The 20,395-nt window shown below is 34.0% G+C and overlaps 1 protein-coding gene across 1 annotated transcript; it reads left to right on the top strand.

The window, feature by feature from the left end:
* Window positions 1–13,063: 13,063 nt before the first annotated feature.
* On the top strand, window positions 13,064–20,038 carry LOC18040330 (transmembrane protein 56-B). The gene is made up of 9 exons (XM_006431966.2): window positions 13,064–13,249; window positions 13,444–13,531; window positions 16,294–16,382; window positions 16,482–16,620; window positions 17,456–17,530; window positions 17,960–18,081; window positions 18,167–18,242; window positions 19,182–19,241; window positions 19,723–20,038. The coding sequence occupies exons 1-9, from the start codon at window positions 13,236–13,238 to the stop codon at window positions 19,858–19,860; spliced, it is 801 nt and encodes a 266-aa protein (XP_006432029.1). The 5' UTR covers window positions 13,064–13,235; the 3' UTR covers window positions 19,861–20,038.
* Window positions 20,039–20,395: the final 357 nt, after the last annotated feature.

Here is a 20,395-nt window from a genome sequence, read left to right as displayed (position 1 = left end):
AGCACTATTCACATGTACGGTACTATTCACGTATACGGTACTGTATACGTTATTGTTCACAGCACTGTTCACATAGACGGATCGATGACGTGCGATGATGTAGCATTGACTGATGAGGTGTCACGATCCTGTTGGACTAAAATTCTTATGTACTGTTGATGGTGACGTGGCAGCATATCAGTGGACGAAAAATCTCGCGTACGATGCATGCATCACACATGATTATTTTCAACCAAACCGCGTTACTGTTCATCTGGGTCAAATCGTGTTACTGTTCATCCACGTGGTCAAACCGTGGACTGTTGACTGATGACGTGGCGCAATCCTGAGCGTCCAAACTGTTTTTAATCCGATGGCCATAATTTACTCCATGTATCTATAAAAAGGGGGCCTCCCCCCCCTAATTTGATATCTCTGAATTCATTTTTGGACTCCATTTTCTGTAATTCCCTCTCCATCTTGTATTTTCTTCGTATTTTAATAAATTCCATTTTGTCCCTAGTTCAATTATGAGTGGCTAATTTTCTTTCAAGCTTGGGTTGAAGGTGAAGTCTCAACATGTGTCATGGGCTTAATTTCGTAAATTTATTTTCTTTTCCCCTCTAGTTTTTGTGGATGTTTTGACTTCTCGTCGACAAATAATACTAATCTTGTCTAGTACCGCCTTGGTTTCACCGGCCCTCTAGTACAAGGTTATTATTATTTGGCACGATAAACCCTTAGCACCATATTGATTAGAGCGTAGTTCATGAGGTGTGGATTCCCCCCTCATGATTTAATTGGCATTAATAAGGATTATTTAGCCCATGATGCATGTTGATACGGATCCAGATACCCAAGTACGTCATTTCAATAGATTTCTCTTCAATTTATTCTCGCCATTGCAAGTCCAATTTTAGAATCTATTCTCGCCATTTTAATTTAAGTTTTAGCATATTCCAAATCATTTCCACCACAAATCCAATCACCCATTTACAAAATTAATTCTACACACAATTAAAATCCACTTCCTCGTGGGATCGACACTCGTCACCATTGATCTATACTACAATAGATTCGTGCGCTTGCGAGTACATTAAAATTTGCACAACAAGTTTTTGGCACCGTTGCCGGGGAGGTAAGTAATTTTAATTAATAGAATTAATTTTTGTGAATAATTTCTTTTATTTGTTTTCTTGTATTTTTTTTGTTATTAAAAAAAAGAAAAAAAGAGTGAATCTACATTTAAAGGTTAGTATTTCTTTTATTTTTCTCTTTTTTAAAATTTTGTAATATAATTTTTAATTTATTTTTATATGTAATTTTTTTATCTTATTAATTTATTTTTAGTTAATTTATTTCACGTATTTATTTTTGTGTATTTTTATAAAAAGGTTGTAATAGCGCAATAAGGTTAGTATCGTAATTTCTCCCTCTTATTTATTTTTATTTGTTTTGTTCCCATCTTTATTTTCATTTTATTTGTTTTGCATGCATGGTCGTAGGTCATTATTACCTAATCTTGAACCTATAGACCTTGAACTAGAAAAAATACTTCGCACACACAAACAAATTAAAAATAAAATGGATTTGCAACCACAGGAGAGGCCATTTAAGGATTATTTCAGTCCTTTAGTCAATTTGAGCACATCATGCATAAGATACCCAAATGTAGCTGTTAGGAGTTTTGAATTAAAACTCAGTGTGCTAAATTGTCTCCCAACATTTTATGGCCTAGAAAATGAGGACCCATATAATCATCTAAATGATTTTCATGCAATTTGTCAAACTTTTAAATATGAAAATTTTTCAGACGATGATGTTAAACTCAGATTATTCTCATTTTCTTTAAAGGATACAGCTCGTTCATGGTTAAATACTTTACCTTCTAATAGCATTTCATCATGGGAACAAATGGTAACGAAATTTTTAAATAAATATTTCCCAGTGCATAAAACCAACGCTATTCGCAGGAAAATCTCGGAGTTTACCCAAAGAGATGGCGAGCAGTTTTTCGAAACGTGGGAGCTGTCCACATCATGGATATGAGAAATGGCACCAATGCCAATACTTTTTGGAGGGATTATTGCCGAATGTGCAAGAATGGCTAATGGCAACAAGTGGAGGAGAGCTAATGTCAAAAAGTGCATCAGAGATTTGGGAATTCTTCCAGCGACAAGCGGATAATTCCCAACAACGGAGTCGATCACTCAGGAATACTAGAAGAATTAATGGAGTAAATGAGGTTCACATTGGCGAGTCAACTTCAGAAATCAAAGAAGTCAAGGAGATGGTTGAAGGTCTTGCTCGACAGATAACATCGTTATCGACTGCTAAATCAATAGAGCCACATGACCCTGACTCATATCCAGATCAAGCCAATGCCATAGGTGTAATGAGAAAGCCATCAAATTACAACCCATACTCCAACACATATAACCCTGGATGGAGAGACCACCCCAATTTTTCATGGTCTCAAGGATTCCAACAGAATGGACCAGCAGCTCCAGCTCCACCAATTCCACAAAATTCTCAAGCCTCTCAGCCACCATTTAGACCATACAATCAGAACCAGAATTTCTCTCAACCCAGACCATGGGAGGATTCATTCCAGAATCTGAAGAATCTTACTCACTCCACGATTGAGCAACAAAACCGCACCATTGATGGACTACGAAATGAGTTGAGAGCAGGTTTCAACTCACAAGCTCAATTAGTTTCAAGCCTTGAGAAGATGGTGGGACAACTTGCTTCTTCAGTTCAGACCTTGGCAATGACTGTTGAGAAAGGCAAGTTTCCAAGTCAACCAGTGCCTAATCCTAAAGGAGTGCATGAAGCAAGTACCAGTTCACCACAGCAGCATGGAGAGGTCAAAGCAGTAATGACCTTGCGAAAAGAAAAAAAAGTCGACAACAAAGTAGAGATGCCGGTGACAAAAGAAAATCAAATTGTACATGTGAGTGTTGAGGACTCATCACTGGAGGAGAAAGAAGAAACCAACCCACGAGAATATATTCCCAAAGCTCCATTTCCTCAGAGGTTAGCTAAAGGAAAAAAGGAAAAATCCACAGGTGAGATTCTTGAAATCTTCAAACAGGTAAGTGTTAACATCCCTTTACTTGATGCTATTAAACAAGTTCCATCTTATGCCAAGTTTCTTAAAGACCTTTGTACTAAAAAGAGAAATATGCATGTTCAAAAGAATGCATTTTTTAACAGAAAATCTTAGTTCTATACTCCAACATAAAATTCCTTTAAAATGCAAAGACCCAGGCTCCTCCACTATCTCATGTAGTATAGGGAACCACATAATTGAGAATGCTTTGTTGTATTTAGGAGCTAGTGTAAATCTGTTGCCTTATTCAGTATTCGTGAAACTTGGACTGAGAGAATTACACCCAACTCCAGTGGTGTTACAGCTTGCAGATCGGTCCACGAAAATACCTCGTGGTATTGTGGAGGACGTGCTTATCCAGGTAGACAAGTTTTATTTTCCTGTTGATTTCATTATAATTGACACTCAACCAATACAGGATTCAAGGAAGCACATCCCCATTATCCTAGGCCGACCTTTCTTGGCAACTGCAGATGCTCACATTCAATGCAGGACTGGAAATATGCAGTTGTCGTTCGGCAACATGACTATGGAGCTGAACATCTTCAACATTGCTAAACAACCTCACAATGCAGATGATGGAATTGTTGATGTGGATTTAATTGAAACAATAGTTGATGACACTTTTCTTTCAAACCTTAGTGATGATCCTTTACAAACATGTTTAACTCACTTTGGTTTTGATTTTAATATTGACAGATCGGTTGATGAGGTCAATGCCCTGCTTGACTCAACACCATCTATGGACACTAATAAATGGAAGTCAAGAGTTGAACAACTAGCACCATCAGAGAAGAAACTCATCCCATCATCAGAATCACCACCGAAACTCGAGCTCAAACCATTACCCAACACATTGGAATATGCATTTTTGGGAGAATAAAGTACTCTACCGGTAATCATCTCAGCATCCCTCAATGACGAACAAAAAGGTAAGTTGTTGGATGTTTTGAAAGAGCACAAAGGGGCATTAGGATGGACCATAGCAGACATTAAAGGTATAAACCCAGTAGACTGCATGCATTACATTCACCTTGATTAAAATGCTAAAACTACTAGGGAGATGCAACGTCGGTTAAATCCTAACATGAAAGAAGTTGTTAGAATTGAAGTCCTTAAGCTATTAGATGCAGGTATCATTTACCCAATTTCTGATAGTTCATGGGTCAGTCCTGTGCAAGTTGTCCCCAAAAAGTCAGGAGTCACAGTAGTTACGAATGCTGATAATGAATTGATACCCACTAAAGTAACTACAGGATGGCGTGTATGCATTGATTATAGAAAGTTGAATTTTGTCACACGTAAAGACCATTTTCCTTTACCATTTATTGATCAAATGCTTGATAAATTAGCAGGCCATGAATTTTATTGCTTTCTAGATGGCTACTCAGGATATAATCAGATTCCCATAGCACCAAAAGATCAAGAGAAAACTACTTTCACTTGCCCTTTTGGTACATTTGCATATAGGAGAATGCCATTTAGATTATGTAATGCACCTGCTACATTTCAACGATGCATGTTGAGCATTTTTTCTGATATGGTGGAATGATTCCTTGAAGTCTTTATGGATGATTTTTCTGTCTTTGGTGACTCGTTTGATCAATGTTTACATCATCTAACACTAGTTCTGCAGAGATGTATCGAGAAGAATTTGGTCTTAAATTGGGAGAAATGTCATTTTATGGTAAAACAAGGTACTGTTCTCGGTCACATCATTTCGAGCAAAGGTATTGAGGTTGACAAAGCCAAGGTGGATCTCATTTCTAATCTTCCTTCACCCAAAACAGTCAGAGAAGTAAGATCTTTCCTTGGGCATGCTGGTTTTTATAGACGTTTCATTAAAGATTTTAGCAAAGTTTCTAGACCCTTATGCAATCTACTTGCTAAGGATGTACCTTTTGTCTTTGATGATTCATGTCTTGTTGCGTTTGAAAAATTAAAGCATTTGTTGACATCATCACCCATCATTCAGCCCCCGAACTGGAACTTACCATTTGAGCTCATGTGTGATGCATCTGATTATGCAGTAGGAGCAGTATTAGGACAAAGAGTTGATCGAATTCCCCACGTTATTTACTATGCTAGTATGACATTGAATGATGCACAGTTGAACTATTCAACTACTGAAAAAAAAATGCTAACAGTAGTGTTTGCATTAGAGAAATTTCGATCTTATCTTATTGGTTGTAAAATAATCTTGTTCACAGATCATGCTGCTCTTAAATATCTTCTCACAAAGAAAGATGCAAAAGTTAGACTAATTCGTTGGGTGTTACTTTTGCAGGAATTTGACTTGGAATTCAAAGATAAGAAAAGGACATAAAATGTTGTGGCGGACCACCTCTCTCGTCTCCATTTTGACACAATTACAGAGCCATTAATATTGAATGAGTCATTTCCAGATGAACAATTAATGAGTGTGGAAGTATTACCTTAGTATGCTGATATAGTTAATTATCTTGTTACAGGTAAACTTCCAGAGCATTGGACCAAGCAAGATAAGGCTAAATTCTTTGCAGAGATAAAGAATTTCTTTTGGGATGACCCGTATTTGTTCAAGTATTGTGTGGATCAAATTGTTAGACGATATGTCCCAGAAAGTGAAATTCAGAATATCCTTTCATTCTGCCATGAACAAGCTTGTGGAGGCCATTTCAGTGCTAAGAAAACAGCGACTAAAGTTTTACAATGTGGTTTCTATTGGCCATCATAAGTGTACTAGAATGAGTTGTAATAAAAACCCATATTCTTTAGGAATGGTGTCTGATAACAGGGAAGATAAGATTCAATTCATTAGGAATGGCTTGAATAAGGAGTCATTTGATGATATCATTCTGTCTCTTGAAACGCATCCCAGTGGATATGTGCAAAGAGCGATTCTCCAGTTATGGCCATTATTCTAGAAAGAGCATGCACCATATAGTCTCGGGAATCTGACTATAAACGACCCTGTTTGCCAGTTTATAAGAAAACTGGATGGGAAGCCTATCCTCGACCCATAGAGGGCGTTCAAGCCGTTTCTGGACGTAAAACCAGAGGAAGATGTGAGCCACAGTTGCAACTACCTGTAAATATCATTTCACTTTACTGTTATTTTGTTTCACTATTGTTTTATTGTGTGCATTATTGTCTTTAATAATTTTATTACTGTTTGCTTTTTCCTTATTACTGTTTGCTTTTTCCTTTTTACTGTTTCCTTTTTTACTCGCGAGCCACGTGCTTTACGCGTTATTTGACACTGACATGTTACCTTATACACAACTGTGACCCACTGTCGCCAAGACTCTTAAATATGATTTTTTTTGTCAAGCACTCACAAATTGTTTTTTTAGAAGTATCACAATGGCAGCTACTCCAAATAAACAATTCAAGAACATTTGTGTGCTTTCTGGATTTACCTATGGCAAACATAAAGAGTTCGTTGAGGCAGCCATCGATCTTGGTCGAAGTATAGTAGAGAGAAAATTACACTTGGTGTATGGAGGAGGTAATCGAGGGTTATCAAAAATGGTCTCAGAAGCAGCTTTTATCAGAGGCAGCCAAGTGTTAGGCATCATCCTAAGAGTCCTAAAACCATTGGGCAGTTCGTCCGACTCATCAACTGGAGAAGAGTTAGTCGTCTCAGGTATGCAAGAAAGAATAACTGAAATACTTAATCATGCTGATGCTTTTATTTTCCTTCCAGGAGATCTTGCAACACTAGAGGCACTTATCACACTAGCATCTTGGGCCCATCTGCACATCCACCAGAAACCCATCGGTTTGTTAAATGTCAATAACTTTTATGATGGCTTTATCGCATTCCTTAACCATGCAATAAAAAACTATTTCATTCCCTCTAATGCGAAAAAACTCTTTATTTGTGCTCACACTGCTAATGAGCTACTTGATATGTTACGAGCTTATAGACCGGAGCCAGACCCCTGGACCTTTGTGTTGGAGCATCCAAATAATGATGGTAACAGTAGCCGCAGTAAGAAGTACAAATTAGATTTAACTCTCCGCTTGTAAATATTTTCTTCTGTGTTACACCACCCATGTGATGTCTTCTAAACTCTACTTCTTTCCTTTCAAACATTGAGGACAATGTTTCATTCTGGTTGGGGGGAGGGAATAGTCGACAATTGTGGAATTTTGGTTAAGTTTTTACTAATTTTTTGTTGTAGAAACTAACTGTTGCTAACTTTTTGTGTTGAAGATGGCTGAATATGGAGTGTAGTGACTCTAGAAACGCATCTTCATCGTTTAAAAAAAATTTAAAAACTAAAAAAAAAATTCAGACATTTTCTTTTTCTTTATTATGTTTTTATGTTTATCTTTCTTCTTTTTAATTTCTCCTCTATAAATATACATTTTTCAACTTGTGAGTCGAAGATGGCTGAATATGGAGTGTAGTGCCTCTAGAAACGCATCTTCTTAAAAAAAAAACCATTTTTGTTTTCTATCATTTTACGTGTAATTTTTCTGATTAGTTTTTATGTATCATCTTCACATATCTGCATGCATATTTTCCTTTCATGTTTAGAATAGGTTGGGGGGTAGAATGTTGTTTAAAAATAAAAAAAATAATAAAAAATTGTGTGATTTGTTTTAACATTGGATGACATGATTAATTTCAAATTTTAGTATTTGTATTATCTTTGGTCTTAAGTGATGTTACATTATGTTTACTATTCTACATGTTGATGTTGGAGACAAATATGAGTTGCTTGAAGAATGAACATGTCATAATAAGTACCAAGTGAGTTTTTGAGCCTATCATTTTTCTTGGAGAGTAACCTTTTTTCCCATTCTTTATACAGCTTAACAGTTTATTATTGTATACACGATCTCTAGATTTCTTTTGAGTTAACCCTTAAAAAAAATTTTTGTAAAATTAAAAAAAAAAGAAAAAAAATGTGTGTTGCTACATTTGGAGGTCCATTTAACTAGTAGATATGGAAGATTATTTAGAGCTCTAAAAGACGATGGAAAGGTCATCTTTGATCCGTTTGAGCCTTTCTAGCCATCCCTTTTATCAAATATCCATAGTTAACCCTTTTGAGCCTTTAAAAAAAAAAAAAAACCTTTCTTTGTCAAACTTATCCTCTTGACCCACTTTGATTTGGAGTATTACCCGATATCTTATAAGTTCCATCACCTATTTATGTTTGAGAAAATGTAAATAATTATGTTGTTCAGTAAAAAAAACACAAAAAAAAAAGTTGTTTCAAAAGAAAAAAAAATAATAGGTGAAATCCACCTTGTAACTTCCAAAAAAAAAAAAATTTCTCTGCATTTTTCTCAAACATAAACTTTGTTTTCCCTATTTCCCTTCTTTGTTAGCCATGTCCCTAGCCTATGTTACGTCCTAATAAAAGTCCTTCTTGATTTTAGGGAACTATAGTTTGAAATAGAAGCTAGTTATATGGGCTAAAAAGATGTAGTGATGCATAATAAAAAAAAAGATAAATAAAGTGAGTTGACTAGCATTTTTGTTTGACTTGAAATCATATTATTTCTAAGCTGAGGGCATATTTATTTCATTTTGGTGAGAGCATGTGATATCACTTCTTTATTATTTTCTCTCTCAATTACCATTAATTGGAGTGACTATTTTTATTGGGTTTAATTTATTTGTGAGAGTGTCACTACTTCCAGTGAGATTTTAGGGTTTGACATGTCATTCTTGAAAGTAGCTATAACAAAGTCTACTGGGCTGATTCATGTGGATGGTTAATATGGGTGTGATATTTCTTTAGACTGGAGATAATGCTTATACTTTTATTTGATTGCTATCATTAATCTGATTGAATTTGAATTTTGTTTTCGCTTTATTTGCTAGGAACTAGCAATAAGCTGGTTGGGGGGTGTGTTGAGTGTTAGAAAATGCATATTTATAAAGAAAAAAACCGTCATTTTACATTTCAAGTCTTACTAACAACCCTTACTTTTATGTTTTTAACATTCTTGTGATTTAATTACGTGTGTTTTATTTTAATTAAGTAATTTGTGTATTTTAGGGGCATTATAGTTATTTCACAATAAAGGAGAGATCAGACGGCAAAACGGACATCACTTTTGAACTCAGGACGGTCGAAAACCTTAGGAGGAGCATAAAAGGAAAAATGACACTATTCACATGTACGGTACTATTCATGTATACGGTACTGTATACGTTACTGTTCACAGCACTGTTCACATAGACGGATCGATGACGTGGCATTGACCGATGATGTGGCATTGACTGATGAGGTGGCACGATCCTGTTGGACTAAAATTCTTATGTATTGTTGATGGTGACGTGGCAGCATATCAGTGGACGAAAAATCTCGGGTACGGTGCATGCATCACACATGATTATTTTCAACCAAACTGCGTTACTGTTCATCTGGGTCAAACCGTGTTACTGTTCATCCACGTGGTCAAACTGTGGACTGTTGACTGATGACGTGGCGCAATCTTGAGCGTCCAAACTGTTTTTAATCCGATGGCCATAATTTACTCCATGTATCTATAAAAAGGGGGCCTCCCCCCCTAATTTGATATCTCTGAATCCATTTTTGGACTCCATTTTTTGTAATTCCCTCTCCATCTTGTATTTTCTTCGTATTTTAATAAATTTCCATTTTGCCCCTAGTTCAATTATGAGTGGCTAATTTTCTTTCAAGCTTGGGTTGAAGGTGAAGTCTCAACATGTGTCATGAGCTTAATTTCGTAAATTTATTTTCTCTTCCCCTCTAGTTTTTGTGGATGTTTTGACTTCTCGTCGACAAATAATACTAATCTTGTCTAGTACCGCCTTGGTTTCACCGGCCCTCTAGTACAAGGTTATTATTATTTGGCACGATAAGCCCTTAGCACCATATTGATTAGAGCGTGGTTCATGAGGTGTGGATTCCCCCCTCATGATTTAATTGGCATTAATAAGGATTATTTAGCCCATGATGCATGTTGATACGGATCCAGATACCCAAGTACGTCATTTCAATAGATTTCTCTTCAATTTATTCTCGCCATTGCAAGTCCAATTTTAGAATCTATTCTCGCCATTTTAATTTAAGTTTTAGCATATTCCAAACCATTTCCACCACAAAATCCAATCACCCATTTACAAAATTAATTCTACACACAATTAAAATCCACCTCCTCGTGGGATCGACACTCGTCACCATTGATCTATACTACAATAGATTCGTGCGCTTGTGAGTACATTAAAATTTGCACAACACCTAGATAATGACATGCTTGGGTTCAGGGGGTAAAGAAACCGCCAGTCACCGTTTTGCTCCTTCCTTGATACACATGGTGACCTCTCCAACTTATGGTCTTATTGCTTTTTTGGGACATTGCAGAAGGTAGTTTGGCGTGACATTTTTTCATTGCTCATCCTAGGAATCTCTTCTCTCATTTGCTCCTCATTCTTAGCCAATTTTCTCTTCTCCCATTGGCTCCTTATTCTTAGCCAAAAGGAGTTTTTTTTATTACTCAAATAATGGCATGCACGATTCACCAACGGTGGCTAACCACCAAAAATCTACTTTTTAATAATATCCTTTGAAGTCTTGCATTTTGCCAAAATTACTCTCTTTTTTTAGCAGCTTATCTCCTATTCCTTACGAACTATCCTGACGTTCTAGTCAAATGAAGTGACTTCTCTTGTTTGACTCTTCTTGGCACGTGTTGTTGCGCTATTAGTCTTATCTCCCAATTCCTTACGAGCTATCCTGACATTATGGTCAAATGAAATGACTTCCCTTGTTTGACTCCTCTTGGCACGTGTTGTTGCGTTATTAGTCTTTATATGCACTCATATTTCCCCCAAACACTTATAATTTTTATGTGTATGCTTAAGCATTGGTGCAAAATAACATGAAACCCCCACTACAAAATTGAGGGTACCTTTGTCATAAGCATGCAACTTATTAAATATTTAGTAAAACTAATATGCTCTTTGTCCCCCACTTTTACAAAATGTGAATGAAAATAGAGATAAATGTTTTCCTAAAAATAACCAAATAGATTTTTTAAGTTATACTCTATATTCACATAATGGCATGCACTATTCACTTGCGATAGCTAACCACCAAAAATCTACTTTTAGATAATATCTTTTGAAGTCTTGCATTTTGCCAAAATTACTCTCTTCTTTGAGGAGCTTATCTCCCAATTCCTTATGAGTTGTCCTGACATTCTGGTCAAACAAAATGACTTACTTGTTTAACTCCTCTTGCCATGTGTTGTTGCGCTATTGGTCTTTATATGCACTCATATTTTCCCCAAACACTTATAATTTTTTATGTGTATGCTTAAGCATTGGTACAAAATAACATGAAACCGTCACTATCAAATCGAGGGTACCTTTGTCATAAGCATGTAACTTATTGAATATTTAGTAAAACTAATGTTCTCTTTGTCCTTATCTTTTACAAAATGTGAATGAAAATAGAGATAAATATTTTCTTAAAAATAATCAAATAGATTTTTTAAGTTATGTTCAATAGAAAACTTTTAATAAATTTTAATTTGTTAATATACATGTACAGAAAATTGCAACAATTAAAAAAAATACATATAAGAAAAAACTTAATTTGCTTATTCAAATTATAATGATAGAACAGTGAATGGTTTATATCAAGATGTATTAATGTTTGTTAAAAGAAACAATTAGGACTTTATGTGAGCATTTTTCTCTTTTAGTTTCTCTTAATCTTTTAAATTTGATGAAAAACGGTAGGTTGATTGCTAATATCAACATCAAAATTTAAAATTTTCAATTTTAACTACTTATTTCACTAAAATAAATTAACAGAATAAAATACTAAAAGTGAATCTTTGTCCAAAAAAAAAAAAAAAAATTGATTGTTGATTGAATATGATAAACAATTATAGTAAACAAGAAAACTTGCATTTACTCCAGATGCCTTGCATTGAATTGATAATAGTTGGTCAAGTAAAACCGACAAGGAAGGAAGAAAAACAGAAGGGTTAGGGGATGCATCAAGAACAAGGACTTATATTATTTATAATTTACATTAATTTAAAATTAATTTAATTATTATTTATCAAATAATTAAGAGTTTATAAAAATTTATTTTTATGTCAATTATTTATCAAATAATTGTAAGTTATATCACTTAGCAGCTGCCCAAGCAGTATTATGACCTAGCAGTAGGGGTGTTCGCGGATCGAATTTTACGGATTGGACATCAATTCATATCCGATTCATGATTTTACGGATTGTAAAATTTCAATCAAATCCAATCCGCGGATTGGCAAATTCAATCCAAATCCAATCCACATGTCTGCGGATTGGATGAGGATTTGACCCAATCCATATCCAATCTATTATTTTGCGGATTGATTTATGGATTAAAATTTTTAATTATATTCATTGTGCGAACTTATTAAATAAAAAAAACTTATATAAAAGTAATTTTATTACCGATCAAATTTAAAATTAAATAAGATTTAAATAAATTAAAATTTTAAATAAAGATAGAATAATACATTCAAAGTCTCAAAATATAATATAGTGAAAAGAAAAAATCTCATTTGTTTAAATCAATACATAAAAATTAACTAAAATTATAAAAATTAACTAAAATTAACTGTTTAGAAAGCTATATTTCTTTATTTAGTTATTCAATTATTTTATCATATTTATTATATATTATTATCGGATAGGATATGTATAGTGTTAATATAACTATATTTTAACTTATTTATTTATTAGTAAGTAGTAACACCACATTTTTAAGTTTTATTTTTTAATTAAATAAATAAATATTTTTTATTTTTTACAAATTCACAAATTTTTACGGATTTACAGAAGTAAATCCATATCCAATCCACCGACTGCAGATTTTTAAATTTTCAATCCAATCCAATCCATCAATCCACGAATTAAATTTTTACGAATCAGACGAATAGACGAATTGAGTAGATGATTGAATTCTGAATACCCCTAGCGCCTAAACTGTAATTATTTAGCCATTGATGTTGTCCGAAACGAAGTTAGCTGCTGACGTGTATAGAAACATTTATGATTTTGAAATCGAAACCCACTCTCTTTTTTCATTGTAAGAACCGAATTCACTGTAATTGAATTCATTGTAAGAACCAAATCCATAACAAGAAGAAGAAAATATTTCATTTCATGGTCTCTCTTCTGTAAGTAACTGCCCTGCTCTTACTTCTCTCTTTTTCTTTTATTTTTTCTATAATTTATTTTAAATTGGTTTTTCATATTCACTGGTTAACTCATTACAGACATTTAATGGTCATTGGCCATTCATTCTAGGTTACTTGGTTTATTGGGTGTAAATTCATATTAATGATTTCTACATTTATGCCCTTTGGTGCAGTTTGAGCAGCATGGCGGATAATGTCAGTCCAAGCAAACAATTTTACTGGCTAGTATCCGTCTTCTCTGGCATCATTATGTGCACAATTGTAAGTCTTTCTTGTAATAGCTTAAGCCATGTTCTACGTAGATTACAGAGTCATTTAGGCTAAATTTCCATTTTACTTAAAAAGAGCACCAAAATAGGAGTTTGAACATAGAACTAACTAGTTTTAACATAGCTTAGTTGGTGGGATAGGCTAAGTGAAATTATGATTACTGGGTATTGTCTTTACTAAGACTGGGTAAAGTTTTTATCTAAATTGGTTGCTCTTCAACTGGGCTTACGTTAAATTGCTAATGTCATCAATACCGACAAAGATAGCTAGGTTGCTTAATTTTCTGGCAGTTATAAAAGTCTAGTTGGGGTACTAATAAGTTAACCATGAACTGTTATGACATGAACTTTATACCAACTGTCTTGTCTCCAGCGATTCCAGTGCGTTAGTTCCTCAAAACTTTAGTTCCGAGTTGCAAAACCAATGATAGAAAAGTCTAAACTGCTGTAAAATTGATTGTTAAATATTTGTAATATCAAATTTGTTTGACAAAGTTCTGAAAAATGAATTGAACATTCTTTATAAAGTGCGTTTTGATTCTCAAAGCATATTTTGAAACAAAAAAATTATAATTATTGTGCACGAGATGTCTGTTTCAGTAAAACAACCGATGCACCCCGTCCTCATACATGATGAATAACCAAATTTTCATGTTTTAAGTAAAATAAAAAAACAATTGTCTGCTTGTTAACATCACACAGCAAAACCCTGTGAAGTTGACCTAGTGATTAATGTTTTCAAGATTAGTTCTTCGTAAGGTTCAAGTATTAAAGATTTTCCATTCTTAATTTCTTTAAGAAAATGATGTGGAAATCTTTTGCTTTCAAAAGTATTAGAGTATTAGAATAGCCAGACCGCTAGGCCTTGGATAGGCCTTGCTAAGAATTCCTTTCTCTCTGTTATTGCACAGATATTTTTGGCTTGGTTGCCAACATGCAATGGTGATTGTGAAAAAAAAGTATCTCACAAAAACCTAAAATGATTTTTTATTTTTTTTTTAAATTTATGCAGGGAAGTTAGGATCTATGGAAATCCTAGCTCCATTATGAATAAACTTTGACTAGTTATCTCATGCCTAAGTTCGATTTTTAATGGTTGTACTTTGTAGGAGTATGAAGTTAGGATTTGAAGCCAAGGTCTAGCTCTAATGGCAAGGAGTAGTCTCCCTAGGACTTATGTCCTAGGTTTGAGCTTCACTAGTGTGTGTGCGTTAATTAAAAAAAAATAAGTACACTCTAGGACGCATGTGAATTAAAGTAAAACATTAAATGTTATGATTATGCTCTAAGTGCTATTTGTTAGAGCTAAGGCCTTTGGCAATAAGCTCCAATCTCTAGATTTGATGGTAGCTTAGCTTGGTATCATTGCAATTATGACTATATGGTCTTATTTTCGAATCCCATGTTTCACTAATTAATCCAAATGAAATGTTAATTGAAATGAAATCTTTAAGTTGAACTAATACAATCTAGTATGAAACACTAGACAAAAGTCCCAGGCCTTTGGTAATCTCAAATGTATTCATATACATGGTGACCTATTTTTTAACAAGTCCTGCGTTCATAAAATATATTCTTCCTTGCAAGTTGATTTTTAGACTTCATCATGGGTGACTAACTTAATATATCATTTTTTGTTTAAAGGCAAAGATAAAGCTGATAAATCAATGAGTTGATTATATGCATTAATTTTGGGACAGCTGAAGTGCGCTTAAGAGTTAGGAAAGCAAACCTTTTTGGATTGCAAAACTGATTAATCAAAAAATGGCTCTGACTCTCAAGCAAAGAATGTCTTAATCTCTTTTATCTTCAAAAATCATAAAAGAGCAAGGACTGTATATTTCCAAAGACTCTTTATTTTCCTTTCTTTTATTGGAAGCCAAAAAGCTCTCCTGCAGAAGTGTATGAAAGAACATGGAGTTGCCCTCAAAATTTTAGTTTCCTTATGTCTCTTTGCCCGTAAAAAAGAAGCTTTTAAGCAGTGAATGAAATGTGTTTTTGTCTATCCAATTTCTGCACAAAACAAACCAAGATGGGAAAGGACTCATCATTAAAAGGCCTTCTTTCTTTCTTTTTTTTTGTTTCTTTTGTGAAATAGTTTCTGTGTTATTTATTCTTTGAACCAAAGCCAAAGTGAAAAATTTGGATTTTATTAAGGAATTTCTTGGTCTGAAAAATGATCTCAAGTGAGATTTACAGATTATTACTTTGTTTGCAGACTGATAAGTTATCATTTGACCCAAGTTTTAAGCTGTTGGAAGGGGTCCAAAAATTACATTTAAGCGCTTAACATCCCTCATGTAGGTAACAGAAACAAGGACAAGTTATTGTAATTTAATTAACAGTGAGGTGATTCAAACACGACTTCTTGGTCAAGTTGGCCGTGGAAAGTTACTGCTTGACTCAAAAAGGTTAAGCCATCAGATAAGGGTCCAAAGATAATGCTTTAACTCAGACCAGGAATGAGAACTTGGCCTAATGTCATGGAGAGGGAAAGTTAGAACAGTTTTGAATGGTTGTATGGGAGAGGATGTCTTCTATGGCTACTTCTCACAGTAAACAAATAACCCACTTCTTTTAGCTTTAGATTATGAAAATACTTTGCAGGCTAGTACTGTTATAGTAAATCCTCTGCTAATGGTTCTTTGTTAGTAAAGTGAGATAAAAGAATGCATCAGCATGTCTTATCATTGTTTTTTAGATAAATTGGCATTTCCTAATAGCTTCCGAATCTGTCCAACTTTGTTCTTGAAGGTTTATAAATTAACAGGTATCATCAGTGTTTTGTGTTTCAAGGGATATAGAAAACTGAGCAATGAAAAGAAACTTGAATGGAACAACAGGTAAGAATATTCAATTGCTAATTCTTGTTTAGGCTTATAAAGTTTTGCACACAGTTTATACTTAGTTCTGTGCTGTAAGCATTGGCTATTGTTGTACAGGGGCTTTTCAACATTTCATGCCTTTATTGCCTCAACTGCTTCTTTATACCTCCTACTGTTGTCAGATCTTTTCAGTGAAGATTATCATGATGAATTAATTATAAACAGAACATCTTCTTTATCAGAAACAGTATTGGGGGTGAGTGAATGCGGAGTTTATTATTTTTTTATCATAATTTATGTTTTGCTCTCTTGGTAAGTCCATGTAGGATGTTTATCATATGTATTCTATCCTAATCATTTGTCACTTTACATTTAGCATCTTCAAGTAAACATAAGATGGTTTTTCTACTCTTTTCACAGATTTGGAATCATTACAATAGTCCTTAGGGATGCATTACTTGGTATCAGTCAATGATTTAATTGGATTTATATGATTTGATCAGGGTGGCGGTTAGAAATTCATATTGACACCAAGAGAATTATCTTGTATTCTATTCTGATAAAGAATTTGACGTCTCCTACCCCAGGAAAGCAATTGATTAAACTTTACCTTCATCCAAGGCATGAAAATTAGAGTTACAATTCAAGCCTGGAAATTTAAATTCTAAAAAAATTCAGATAAATATGTACCCAAAAAAAGAAAATTAAACTGGCTAGCTTTTGCTCGGTGAATTTTTGGTTCTTGGGTCACTAGAAAAGTATTATTGTAGGAGAGTTTAGTTCAGTTTAGATGAGAAGAAAAAGGATTGGAAGTTCTGGATACATATGAGAAAGGATGTCAAACCTTGGTTTTGGACTATATAATATTAACCGTGTTACGCTGCATTGCCACATTTCACTTTTGCATCGGCATAGGTAGGCAACATTAGAGAATCTAACTGGTCAAAAGTTGAAACCAAATATGGAGCAATAAACTTAAAAGTTTTATTGAGAAAGTAAATTTCTTTTACACTCATCTGGATTTTTTTTTTTTTTTTTTTGCCCTCCCCTCTACATCTTTCTTATCCTTATTTATTTGGTTTTTTATACAGATCTCTATTGGTTATTTTTTGTCGGACCTGGCAATGATTCTCTGGCTTTATCCAGCTTTAGGTGGCCTGGAATATGTAAGTACACAGTATTCATGATTGATGTTCAATTACGTTGACTATCCTGTGAGACTATCTATTTATCCTAATTTTTTAATTTTAATAATTCTTCCCTCTGAATGGAGGTGGTTGGTTTTTATTTATAATTTTAATTTTGGCATTTTTTGGGTCTTTTATCGTTAGCCTTACCTCTCAACCCAACCTTAGTAACCCTTTACCTGGTGTGATTGGGTTATGATCACAAGTCTCCTACATTGGCAAGAGACTTTACATAGAGACATACATAAAAATCTTTGTAAGGTTATGGTTGGTTAGCCATAGTATTTGGCAATAAGTAATTTTAGGCATCAGCGGATTTTTCTCTTGGACATTTGAAAAAAATTGTTATTTTCCCGAGTTTACCTTTCATAGAACTTGGTTACTAATATGTCTCCTCTTTTCTGTTAGGTCCTTCATCATGGGCTATCCATGTTTTCAATCTTTCTTGCCCTTGTAAGCGGTAAAGCACAAATATACATACTGATGGTTCTCTTCACTGAGATTACAACACCCTTTGTAAATCTAAGATGGTAAAGATAACTTTTAGAAAGTATTTCACATTTGTTTTTTGTTGTCAACATGCTTACAACATGATTGACATAATAATTTATTCAGGTATTTAGATGTTGCTGGTCTGAAAAGCTCCAATATTTACATCTGCAATGGTGTTGCATTGTTCCTGGGGTGGTTGGTAATGTCTTGTATGCCTTAAACCTCTTTATTTATTTATTTATTCATGTTTTCATGTAATAATATGTGTATCTTGAGGTGCATGCTTCTTCAATTGGAACAATGAAGATAAACTGAGGTGCATTCAATTGCATTGAAGCATGTTCTGGTTAATTCCCATTTTGGCAAAGTTACTTGGCTTAGTTATTATGAAACTTGCCAAAACAATTTTTAAGAATATATTACATGCATATTAGTGATGGACACTTTTCTTTTATTTTCAGTCCCTATTCTCTTGCGGGTTAGATTTTCCCAATTGCTGCTGCAATTGTCAATGAATGGATTGACAAGGATTCATTGTTTCTCTCAGCAGTTAAAATTTTTTGGCATGTTCTATAGTCTTGTTTTGTTTGGTTATGGCCTCATGTTATATTTTGTTTTAAGGATCTGTTTACCCAGTTACCATCTTACGAGAAAAGCTTAGAACTTGAAAAGGATTTTTTTTTTTTTTTGTTTTATTATAGCAGGTATTGTAAATTCTTAGGGTGTTTTTGGAGCTAGCGGACATCTTGTTCACCTTTTCTAAATTTTATTTTTATATACAATCTACTTAACATTTTATCAAAGAAAAAAAAATGTATATATAGCAGGTATTTCTTTCAAAGTGGTTTGATTAAGTATATTCTAGGAGAAAATGGTTACATTTTGAACGTTGTGTCTGAATTTATATGCTACCATACCATCTTGCATTGACTTTGTAAATTACAAGAAGTTTGTATCAGTTCAATGCTTATCTTATTGAAAGAACTCTGACCTGTTTACATGTTTCAGAATTTGAAATGACTGGTGATCTATTTTATGTGGTCAGGTCTGCTTTTTATTGTAATTGTAGATCTCAGGTCATTTTGTCCTACATTCTATCATGTTTCTAATATGGCATATGAACGTTTGGGCTCACCAGGTTGCCAGGATTCTTTTGTTCATCTACTTCTTTGTCCACATGGCTATCTATTTTGATCAGGTGCGTGGAAATTGAACTTGAAAATAACTGAAACTGATGCTTTCAGTTTCAGTTCTAGCTTTTCTTGTTATCCTACACTATTGACTTCTGACCAGATACATCATGGTAACCTATTCAAGTGCCGAGATGCAAAATTATTATGCCTTCTCATCAGTGTGCTTTTGGTTATTAATGTATAGATTTTTTTTTTTTTTTTGGGTCTTTTCTTCTACTGTCTTTCTTTTTTAAGTTGACGGAAGCATAAAAGTACTTTCTAAATTTTTGTCAGCATAGATAGATCAAAATGATTGTAGAAAACATTACTCCCATGCATTACCTCCCGGTAACTTAAATTTATTAATGGCTTAGTCGGATTTTAAAACCAGCCCCATATAATTATGGTAAAGCTTTGGTTGTTGGCCTGATCTGTCACTGTTGCTCTGTGGGAGAAAAGAAGAAATTGAAGAGTTTGGCCCACTGAGTTTCTCTTGTTTTGTTTCAGGTAAAAGAAATCTTCCCCTTGGGCTTTTACAGCTTGCTTGTGGTGCCCCCTATGTTGGCAATTATGAATGTGTTTTGGTTTTGGAAGATTGCCAAAGGTTTGATTAGAACTCTTTCCAAAACTAGACACAGTCGATGATCATGAGTGCTTACATTTCCAGGTGGCAACGATAAATGCTTGTTAGATCTTGTTTAAATGATGGATTTTGATTTAACTCTGACTGAAAATGTACATTCAATTGTAAATTAGTTTCTTCCTGGTCCCACTTTTTCCCACTCCCTATATAGAAAAATGAATAAACAGGGATTCGAACTTAGTTTCTAATGTGCAGCTAGAATAACTGGGTTATGGTTTGGCTTACAGAATGCATGGATAATGATTGTTTTGATAGCCAGCTATCAAATTGGGCTGTGGAGTGGATCCGACTTGGATTGCACTAAGTTCTCAATTGATTTATTTGTTTCTGAAGGGTAACGATATATTTTAATGAAAATAATAATATCAAGACTCATTGAACGTAATTTCAAGGTGTTTTTTTTTAAAAAAAAAATTTTTGGTAGTGATTATTAGTATTTTACAACTTGGGGGTTTATTGGGACTTCTGTTGCATAGATGCAGTACAAGGTGTCTTTAAATTGTTTGAGATGGGTATGGGACTCTAATAATAATTGAT

Source organism: Citrus clementina, unplaced genomic scaffold (assembly GCF_000493195.1).
Source record: "Citrus clementina cultivar Clemenules unplaced genomic scaffold, Citrus_clementina_v1.0 scaffold_5, whole genome shotgun sequence".
NCBI classification, from domain to species: domain Eukaryota; kingdom Viridiplantae; phylum Streptophyta; class Magnoliopsida; order Sapindales; family Rutaceae; genus Citrus; species Citrus x clementina.
The sequence above is the reverse complement of the archived record's forward strand: the minus strand, read 5'-3'. Positions and strand labels throughout refer to the sequence as shown.